The sequence below is a fragment of the Podarcis muralis genome, chromosome 2 (assembly GCF_964188315.1).
Source record: "Podarcis muralis chromosome 2, rPodMur119.hap1.1, whole genome shotgun sequence".
Classification (NCBI taxonomy): domain Eukaryota; kingdom Metazoa; phylum Chordata; class Lepidosauria; order Squamata; family Lacertidae; genus Podarcis; species Podarcis muralis.
In genome coordinates, this window is record NC_135656.1 from 43,468,164 (window position 1) to 43,479,107 (window position 10,944).

General features: G+C 43.8%; 1 protein-coding gene across 6 annotated transcripts in view; it reads left to right on the forward strand.

The window, feature by feature from the left end:
• PRKACA (protein kinase cAMP-activated catalytic subunit alpha) overlaps window positions 1–10,944 on the forward strand; it is a 58,639-nt gene that overhangs the window by 43,894 nt on the left and 3,801 nt on the right. For all 6 annotated transcript variants that reach the window (XM_077924368.1, XM_028717309.2, XM_077924370.1 and 3 more), the window contains exons 2-9: window positions 693–754; window positions 2,617–2,745; window positions 2,844–2,942; window positions 5,051–5,133; window positions 6,260–6,386; window positions 6,920–7,015; window positions 7,163–7,285; window positions 10,229–10,393. In XM_077924368.1, coding sequence (XP_077780494.1) covers window positions 693–754; window positions 2,617–2,745; window positions 2,844–2,942; window positions 5,051–5,133; window positions 6,260–6,386; window positions 6,920–7,015; window positions 7,163–7,285; window positions 10,229–10,393 — 884 coding nt within the window. The remainder of the gene's footprint in view (window positions 1–692; window positions 755–2,616; window positions 2,746–2,843; window positions 2,943–5,050; window positions 5,134–6,259; window positions 6,387–6,919; window positions 7,016–7,162; window positions 7,286–10,228; window positions 10,394–10,944) is intronic.

Genomic DNA, 10,944 nt, shown 5'->3' on the forward strand with positions numbered 1-10,944 from the left:
AGAGCGTCATGGTGCGGCATTGAATTTCACATCTGTATGACTCCTCAAAAGCCTTGCAAATGAGTGGCATGGATGTGGAGAGAGTGGGGCCTGCCTTCCTTTTTCATGGGTTTACTTATTCCTTGCTCTTGCTTTAAAAGGCTGGAGGTCCCACTGTGGCCCAAAGTTGTCTGTGACTTGCAAGGATTGGGCACAGGTTGGCCCCCAAAAGAAGCAACATGGTGACAGACCTAAAGCTGGGCAGCCATGATCTTTAGCAGAGGTGACCGGTTGCTACTGTATTCTCCAGGCTGGATTTAGGGCTCCAGTGGTAACACAGACTTCTCAGATATTGATTGTGCATATTTCCACAGGCCAGCAGTTGGCCATTTCTCATCTAGAGTCTCATGGCTGAGCCTAAAAGAGGGGGCTGTGTGTCTGCTCTCTGCCCTCCAGGGAATGTTTGCTCCTTGGGAATCCGACTTGTTGAAAGGTGTTGTCTTCCCCTTTCTGGCCTTCCTGCTGGGGCTGCATCCTCCGTTCCTGGTGATTCAGCAAATAGGCCCGTCAAAGAAATGAGAGCTGGCAGACTTGAAGGGGACTCCTGTTTCCCAACATAGCCTCTTTGACTCCTAAAGAGTGCTCAGCAGCTCAGGCCTTCAGGCAACATGCTCTCTTGTCAATGCTCTTTCTCTGCCTCTGCTTACTTACAGTGAAGGAGTTTCTTGCCAAAGCCAAAGAAGAGTTCCTCAAGAAATGGGAGAACCCGTTGCAGGTATGACACCTCTCTTCTCGTCTTGATATTTTGCCTTCCTTTCTTTATCTAGCCATAGCAGCCTAGGTCTTGTTGCTTCTAAGCTCTTAGGCCTGATTTGAAAGTGATACTGACCTGGTTTGCATGCAACCATCAGCCAGAGTTAGACAACTTATGGCTTCACAAGAATGTGCATGTGTGTTGGTGCTCACAGCTTAAATCACTCCCATGTACTCTGCCTCCTTTTGATGTGCTGGAAAGAAAACAGACCAGGGTGCCAAGAATACATGTGTACAGTTTCACATAATACATGTGTACAGTTTAAGCTCAGAATATGTGTGTACAGTTTCACACAACTGGTGTTGCATTTAAGTAAGGGATGCACTGCCTAACTTGAATGCTATATTGTGCTGCATGCATTGAAATGACTGCTTTGATATTAAATTCATTACATCTATATCCCACCATTCCTCAAGCTGGTGTACATAGTTATCCCCATTTTATCCTCACAGCAGTCCTGTGAGGTAGGTTAGGCTGAGAAACTGCAACTGGCCCATTGAGCTTCATGGCTGAGTGGGGATATGAACCCTAGTGTCCTGGGCCCAGGTCTGACACTCTGATCACTCTGGCTCTCCTGTACTGGCTGTGTGGAAGCCCATTTGGGTCTGCATTCGCTTGTTTTGTGTGTGTATAAAATGTGACCAGTGTAACTTTTTAAAAGGAGGCTTTGGAAAGATCTTGCCAAACCTTTGTTATTGCTGGTTACACCAAAGGCAAAAGTCTTGATGCTGGTGGACATCCTAAATTATCCTGCTGAAGAAATAGGCGCTGAGACAGATGTTTCAGTCCCCAGGTTATTCTGGAACTGCCCCTTTTCTAGGAATAATTTTGCAAGGGTACAATACAGGAGGAGAGTGAGGTGTCCAAGATGGAAACACAGGAAGAGAGTCAGCTTTGGATTAGTTTACCTTTTGCAGTTCTAAGACACTTTGGAAGATGTGTCTGACAATAAGGTTTGCCAGTGCCCGGGTTGCTTGCATGACAAGGAACAAATAGTCAAGATCTTTCCAAATTACTAAGCAAGGGTCAGAAGCCCTTCACCTATCACATATACTCTTTGGTGTTAGCAGACCATATTACAGAAAGGGGAATGCAATCTCCCTCTAGCTGAATAAGGTATTTTCTTCCCTGCAATATCTGATGAATACCTCACTGCTCAACTAACAGGTCCGATGCTTTAGCTTTTCAGCAAATAACTCCCAGAAGGTGACTGCCAAAATAACTGCTTCATGGCAATAAAATGACTGTGTAAATTGGCCCGGAAATTTGGATGCTCTCGCTGTTTTGGCTTGTTCCATTTGCTGCCCCCTACATAAAGGTGTCATTACATCTGGTTGTATTTTGCAATAAGTGTGATATTTGGGGATATTACTGTTTTTTTTGTCAGGCTCTAAGGCTTAACCTGTTGCTGCTAGTTTCTAGGTTATTACAGATAGTGTAGTGAGTATGTACAGTCCTTTTTGTGGATTGAGTTTGATTTTCTTGCTGTTCAGTATGCAGGAGGATTGTATGTCTTTCTCTCTAAAAACTCTTGCCTTTTGCGCCCCCTCGTGGTAAAAAACCCCAAGAACGCTGCAAGTTTCAGGGAGAAGAGTTGGCACGCCACAGGGATGATCCTCTTCAATAACAGTTGCTGCTTTAATATGGCATGGGAAGACATGGTACTGCCTGAAGGGTTATCTTTAAAATGAAACTCGTAAGCCGGCATTTTGAACCCTCACGGCCACTTAAGGGTCCCCAAAATCGGATGACTAGAGCCTGGTGTCCTTGACAGATTGTCTTCCTCTGCTTTTTGTATTATTATTTTCCAAATCCTTTTTCAGAATACGTCCAGCCTGGATCACTTCGACCGGCTCAAGACCCTGGGTACAGGCTCTTTTGGGCGGGTGATGCTCGTGAAGCACAAGGAGACCGGGAATTACTTTGCCATGAAGATCCTTGACAAGCAGAAAGTGAGTTTGAGCCTGTCGTGGAGTTCTGGGAGTTTGTGCCTGAGGTTGGCAAGAGGGAGGCCCAACTGACTCTGGCTGACTTCCTTTCTGTCTTGCAGGTTGTTAAGCTGAAGCAGATCGAGCACACCCTCAATGAAAAGCGCATTCTCCAGGCTGTGAACTTCCCATTCCTTGTCAGGCTAGAGTATTCTTTTAAGGTAAAGGGTGTCTTTGCACTCTCTCTCCCCACCCCTGCCTAAATATTCATTCTCTGGCTTTCTGGTCCTCTGGACACCTGCTCTGCAGGATCAGATCAAAGGCACACAGGGGCCAACCAGATACTTAAGGGAAGCTAACCACTTTACCATAGCACCCAGCTAATCTTTTCACCTCTGTCTGGGCTTGTGGCTAGCTGAGCATCCACCATTGCAGGCAAGCCCAGCTGGCTGGATACTTTCTGTGCCGGTACAATAGGTGCAGTATGCTTCCCCTTTGGGAGCAGCCTGGGTGGATGGATCTCCTGGGCTAGAGCACACATTGTCATGATAGGCCCTCAAAACTCTTCCTTATGATAGGCCTTCAATATTTTGTTTTGTCCTACCTCTTTCTGGCGTTTGTGCAGCTTTGGGCAAGTAAACAAGTGGGCACTATAAGCATACAGAATGTTAAATAAAGCCAACAGTATTTTATCATTTTGTGTTTGAGTTATCCAGAGAACAATCTTACTGCGTTTCCTTATATAAATACAGTAAGTAAGGCTGCAATCCTAACACCACTTACCTAGAAGTAAGCCCCGTTGAATTCAGTAGGATTTACTTTTAAGTCAGTGTGAAAGTGCTATAGGGAGCATGCAAGTCTGGACTATGTGACAAGGGAACCGTGCCTTGTCTATTAATGCAGCTCTAAATCAAGGTTTTGCAGGCTTCCGTTCACCTCAGCTACATAGAAAGGATATAAAAAGCCATTGAGCCCTACCTATTGCCACAAAAGGCACAACCATTTTTAAAAAATCTGCTTTGAAGGAAATATGCATGTTTATATACCCTTTGTGGCTGTAACCTAAAACCATGGACACAGTGTCTGTTTGAAAGCTCAACCAGAAGAGGAGGCCTCTACTGCTGTCTCATAGCTTCCTTCCCATTTTCCCTCTGCTATAGCAGTCCTTGACAATGCCGTGTCAAAAGCTTACCTCTCAATCAGAATAAAGCCTGAACAAATACATTCATGCTACCTTGCAGAGATTGTTTCAGTTGTAGACTTCGGGGGTTAAAAAAAAAAAGTATCTTAATTCTAAATACTATTTCCTCGGCAGTAAGTCCCATTGATGTTAGTGGGACTTGCTTCCAAGTTGGTTGGTGTTAGACTGTGTGTCTAATTCATTCCCTTGGTAGTGAGAGTAATTCTGTAAATCTACAAGAAGATCCTTGCTGGATCAGCCCAAAAGCCCATCTGGTCCAGCATTCTGCCCAACAGTCCATCCTAGCCAACCAGGTGCCTATGGGGAGCCACAAACAGGACCTGAGCACCACACTCTTTTGTTTATGAATTGGTATTGAGAGGCCTGCTACCCCATAGTGGAGTTACTATAGTTATCATGACTAGCGGTCATTATTAGTCTTATCCTACATGACCAGGTACTAAGAGGTTTGAGTTCACCTTAGTAACTGCTACTTTTGAAGTTGTTGCCTTTTTTTTAAGGTCATGGCAGGAAGAGACTCTGGGCAGAACATAGCACTAAAACCAAAACACTCTGCTATAGAAACAGTTTTGCACCAAGCAAAACTATATGATCGTTGTGCAAATAAGTTGTGCAAATGAATGGGGACTAGAGGACAAGGAACTTGTATACATTCAGATTTTAAAGAACTTGCATTTATTGAGCGGGAAGCAAGGCAATGGTGGTAGAGAGCGATGGACTAGGGAACAAACGTGAAGATTGGAATTGGGGGCAGTTAGGAAAGTGTAGCCATGTGAAAGGAACGAAGTACTGATCTGAAATGCTGGGACCTGTTCCTTCACCACCACCTAGTCTATAGGCATTGTATCAACATTTTGGTTTTTTATCTGCAATTGCAAGGGCAAGATACTTCATTTTTTTAAAGGAAATTGACAGGAACTTGAATTCTTTCTCCCAGCCCAACAGCAAACCCAGTTTCTGTTCTAGAGTGCTCCTATGGATGTGTGAGTACACTGGTGCAAGCATCACTGCAGAAAGGCAATATAGAAGTAAATAAATTGGGGAGCTGTGGCCCTGAAGATACAAGGTTGGGGTGGGTGCAAAGCAGTGCTGGCCAGGACCCTGAGTTGTTTCTGCCCTTGATTACAGGATAACTCAAATCTGTACATGGTGATGGAATACGTCCCAGGTGGCGAGATGTTCTCCCACCTACGACGGATTGGCAGGTTCAGGTGAGTCTGCTCCCCTGTCATTATAAGGTTGGGATGATGCTCTCAATTGTGGGAACAGAAAAGCTGAGAGTTGGGCTTCCTGGGTTAGAACAGTGGAAAGGAACCAGGAAAGAACTAGGTTTCTCTTGTTCTGCACTTTAAAGTTGAGTGGAGGATATCTCCCCCTTCCAGCAAGCCCTAACTTCTGGGGTAAAGAATATGCAGTTTAGAAAAAAGTCTAATGATAGGACAGAAGCTGCATTTGCTTTGACATTAATTCCCATCCTCCTGGATGTGAAGCTGGTGACTTGCAAGAAGCAGATCATTCCTATCAGAGTGTGGTGACAACAACACAGCTCCTGATTATTCTCGTTAACACTAAGGGGCAAGGGGTGACCTGGCTTGACAGGCCCATATGAGCAGAGTGCTTTTCATCAGAGGATTGTTAGCAGAGACTTCAGTATAGAAGCTACCACCATAGAACATGCTTCTATCTTGCTTTGTATCCATTTACTGTATGGAAAGTGGGATGCTTGTTAACATGCTCTCATTTAACTGTGTGTGCTTCAGATAAATTGCCATCTTGTAGAACATTCTAGAACTGGCATAGGACTGAGACTGAGCAACAGACCAGGAAGCCCCCAGTTCGAATGGTGCCTCTGCCATGAACTCAGCTACATAGCATTACGCAAAGTTCTGTCTCACAGCCTCAGCCCCACCATCTGCAGCACGGAGAGTAAATAGTAATGACTTACCTTACAGGATTGTTGCAATGATTACACCTACATAAGAACATGGTCAGAATAAGGGAAGAGATTCTGCATGTGTTCAGCCAGAGGTGGGACAGGGAGAGCATGAGTGAAATGTGTGAGATAAGACTCAAGGTCCTGTTGAATGGGGAACAGGGGAGAGATCTGGTCTTGGTTTGTGGCAGGGGTGGAAACCTGAGCCCTTTTGCTGAGAGTACAGCTCCCATCATCCCTGACTGAGCTGGTTGGGGCTGATGGGAGTTGGAGCCCAACCCAACAGTGCTCTGGAGGGCCACAGGTTCTCCATCCCTGGGTTGATGGGGATCAGTGAAGGTGAAGACTCAGCTGGCATACATTAGAGATAGCTTATGAAAAAGCTCTTCCCCCTCTTGTTGCAGTGAACCTCATGCCCGGTTTTATGCCGCTCAGATAGTGCTGACTTTTGAGTACCTGCACTCACTAGATCTCATCTATCGAGACTTGAAGCCTGAGAACCTCCTCATCGACCAGCAGGGCTACATTGAGGTAATTCTGCTTCCATCCATTCTGTGAGATTCTGCCGCACAGCATTTTGAGAATTCCTCTCCTTGTCAGTATGTCTAGGAATACTGTTTCTTTCCCCAAATATCTGTAACAATTAGTTTTTTAAGAAAGGACTAAATTTTGACAAGCGTAAGTAACTTCTTAGGAAATTTTGGAGTTGACATAAAATCTAAAGGCGTACCTCTTTTTATCATTTGTGCTTTGAATATCAGGAAGTCCATTCCCCTCCTCGCCAAAGTGGTGCCTGCTTAACCAAATATGCTCCAAACCACCAGGTGCACTTTTCCTATTTTGGTGGCAAGTAGGGAGCATGGTAGAAAACATTCATTATGAGCAGTTGCTGTTTAGAAAGCGATACTTACCTTTGGAAACAAAATCTTCTCTCTTATAGATATTCCACCCGAAACATCACCTCTCCATGTACTGGGGTTTGTGCAAGCCTCTATCACTTCCTTTGTGCTGCTGACCCTATTAGTGTGGAGAACTCAGCTTTGTTGATTTTCTTTTACCTCCAGGTGACAGATTTTGGCTTTGCCAAACGAGTGAAAGGCCGAACATGGACCCTTTGTGGGACTCCAGAATACCTGGCTCCTGAAATCATTCTGAGCAAGGTGAGACACCTGTACTCAGGAACAGTTTTTTTGGGCCTTGTTCAGCCCAGAAAGAAGACTGTATTCATCTCGATATCTTGCAGTACACTGCAATTAAGTGCCGATCATCCTTGGCGTTTGTGATCTGAGCCTGCTTTCCTGTTTCAGGGTTATAACAAAGCTGTGGACTGGTGGGCCCTGGGTGTCCTCATCTATGAAATGGCAGCCGGCTACCCCCCATTTTTTGCAGACCAGCCCATTCAGATATATGAGAAGATTGTCTCTGGGAAGGTAATATTTCAGCATAGAGGCTTGCATGCTGGGTACAGGATATTACAAATATATATTACAATATGTAGACCATCTTGCCCATGGAGAAAATGCAGTACTTCCCTACAAGGCGGGTTAGAAATTTCCAAATAGCTCACACTATACAGTGCATACATTTATAATGTTCGGTGAAGCATGGACCTGCTGTGTTTACCTGCCAAATAAATGTTGGAGTAGGTGGAATTCAGCAGACTGTGAACGGAAACCCCCTCTGTATTTTCTTGGCAAATCTTCCAGCTATTTTTTGGTGCTGCTTGCAGCTTTCACCACAGGAACAAATGTCTGGAAATCTAGATGGCTGCAGTTATATTCACAGTCTGACCTTATTTTGAGGAAAGGGGCAGATCTGTTGGCTTCATTTGAATACTGAGTCTCAAATTTTGTATACTTTAAACAAACTTAAGGCTCTAGTCTTCAGTGTGAAGCAGAAATTAGTTGAAGAATTCTACAGGCTAAGTGGAATATGGATTTTCTGAGTCTAGAATTCCAGTGTCTGTAATACTTGGCAGTTCTCCCAGGTGAGACTCCTAGAGTAATGTGAGGCCGAGCAGCACAAAAAAGATCAGAAAAGCACAAAGTGGAGTTTTATAAGTTAAACAGAGTAAAACAACGGAAAGGGGGAGACATGCAACTCAAGCTCTCTGTAACTGCAAGGCTGTGAGTTTTCAGAATATGCTCTTAGAATTTGTAACATGGCCTAAAGGAGTGAGGTGTGGCAGGGCAGTGTTGGAAGAGCTTTGCAGGAAAATGTGTGATGTCAAAGGAACATCTCCCCCACCCAAGAAAACTAAACAAAAGTAATGGGGATCAGTGAATATATGTGCATGCTAGCTTTCAGATGGCTGGGGCTTGCTCTTGCTCTGCTGCTCCAGAACATGCATGCTCTCTTTGAGTCCAGCTGTCCTTTTCTCCCTTCCCTGCCATTTATCCTATGAATTTTCACTGGCCCTACTTGCCAACTTTGATTTCTCAGGTGGTTAATGCTAAAATAATCAGTATGAAGTTGCCGTTTGAGTGAGGCTATTAGGCCAGGAGCTGTACTGACCCAGCCTTTCTCAGTAACACCTAAGATCTTCTATTGAGTCAACTAATTGTTGACGAATAAACATGCATTGTGGATAACAGTTATTCTATGACACTGACCGCAGTTTACTTTGGATTTGAAATTTGTGCAGGTGTGTTATGGATCTCCACAATGTGCTTCAGCAAAGGATTTGTCCTTGTTAAGATTGCTGTGATACTATTATTATTATTATTATTATTATTATTATTATTATTATTATTACTACTATTATCATTATTATTAGCACTTAGTATCACAGTTGGGCATGAGGCATTACTATTAACTAGCTGAATTAATATAAAAGCTCCCAGAACCTTGTTTGTGATAGGTTCTTGCATCAGGACAGCTCAGCTAAGGTTGCATATAAAAAACATAGTCAAAATGTTAGGCGCTTGATCAGGTTTGGTTCTCTGCAAAAGAAACTGATGATACTTGTGCACCTCTGTGAGGTGGGCTTTTACTTAGCTAAGTCATCCAAGTAATAATGACTGAGGGTTAAACACGGTTGGTCATGATGACAGTCTAGCCCAGATCTCAGCAGAATGAATAGCAAGTAACCATTAATCAAGATTAGGTGCTCTGATTAAAAGAGAAAGGGAATCTGGGTAGAAGTAGCTCCTTTCACAATACTAAGAGGCTAAGCCAGACTCTGTGATACTTACGTTTGATCTTGGTGAAGCTTGTATAGAATTCCAGTCTTACATTTAAACTGGTACACTAAATGTACTTAAATATAGGGCATGTCTACACTACAGATTTGAGCCAGATTTTTTCAAACTGATTCATCTGTTTCCACCACCCTGCCAAGGAAACCTAAGAGCATTGCTTGGGGATCCTCATTGCTTCATAGAATCACATTGCCTAATGCCTTAAGCCCCTTTAAAAACTATGGTGTAAATATGTGCATAACCTAGCGCCACATCCCTACTAATCTCTGCCTGATAAAATTCTACCTTTTTATCTATCTATTATCTTTCTGTGGTAGAACAAAATGTAGGTTACAGTAAGTACATATACGTGAACTGCCCTGAAATCTTTGGATGAAGGGTGGTATACAAATTTAATACACAAATAAAATAAATATAGCCACTTTGCCAGTGCTTTTTTCTTTGGGCATTTGCTCCTAGGGCTTCTGATTGAAGATCTTCAAACCCACTAGCCACCCTGAATTTCATTTAGGTGAGATACATTGTCGAGAAGCAAGCACCAAGAGCACCTGTATTATTTTTAAGGGTTTTCTTGCTGTCAACTTCTTTTGCCAAACTGCTTCTTAAATTGTTTTCAGTTTTTAAAATGTAGTTCAGGGGACATTGCATCAGTTGTACATTTGTGTGTGCATGTGAATTTCTCTCTTTCAGCAATTCCTGTGCCAAGCCAGTCAGACCATTTTTTTAAAATTCAGAAGTTATAAATCAGTTTTTAAAGAGAGAGAGGCAAGCGTTCCAAGTGTGTTAGTAAAAGCCCTCCTTCTGCCCCTCTTGTGTTTAGAGGGATGTGCACATCTCTGTCTCTGTGGCAGCTAGAAGTTCTTGATAGAATAAATTCTAGGATTTGTGGGAACGTGCAGTGTTAACATTTAAGGACATAAGAAGAGCCTGCTAGATTCTGTTCTCACAGTGGCCAACCAGATTCATATGGGAAGTCCTCAAGCAGGGCATGGGTGCAACTTCCCAAGGCCCCAGTTTTGTGGTAGATGTTGCAATTGCAGACATATGGTGAATTAGTGCTTTGGCTACAGAGCATAATGAATCTCACTTCCTGCCCTTTCCCTGCGGCTGTCAGATTTCTCCTGGAAGGCAGAGAGATTAACCTGTTCTTGGCTTCTGCCTCATTGTACCCAGGTTCGCTTCCCGTCTCACTTCAGCTCAGACCTGAAGGACCTGTTGCGTAACTTACTCCAGGTAGACCTCACCAAACGCTTTGGCAACCTCAAAAATGGAGTCAATGACATCAAGAACCACAAGTGGTTTGCTACTACCGATTGGATTGCCATCTACCAACGGAAGGTAAGGAGAAGTAGGAAGGTGCAGTCAGAAGAGGGAGGAGGGCGGCTTGTGGCAGCAGCCCACAGCCTTATTTCCAAAGCAAAGGTTTCCACTATCACACTGCCAGAGAAGTAATGCCAACTCACTGTGGGTGTGTAGTGCTGGTACACAAAGCCATCCAAACACGCTTATCACCTTTTGGAAGCGTATAGCTCACAAACAAGAGAGCCCCCAACCCACAAAGCTTATCTCTGTGTTGAGAAAACCTGCATGTGAAGCAGCTCTTACACTTCAGTGGAACTTGCAGGCCCAATATTAATGATATAGGATCTCGGGACATATTGTGATTATTAGTTATCTGTGACAAGATCCCAGGATCTAGTTAAATCCACTGTTGCAGCTGTGTTGGAAATTGTCATGTCTTCTCTTAGACCTTCCCTTTGTGAATTTGACTGAAAGCTTCAACCCCACAGCTGCTAATGGCATCTGGATGCTAAAAACCACTTCTGGTCACGTGTTGCTTTCCACGGTATAAGCCTGCGGCTTTCCAGATGATGTCAGACTCCAGTTCC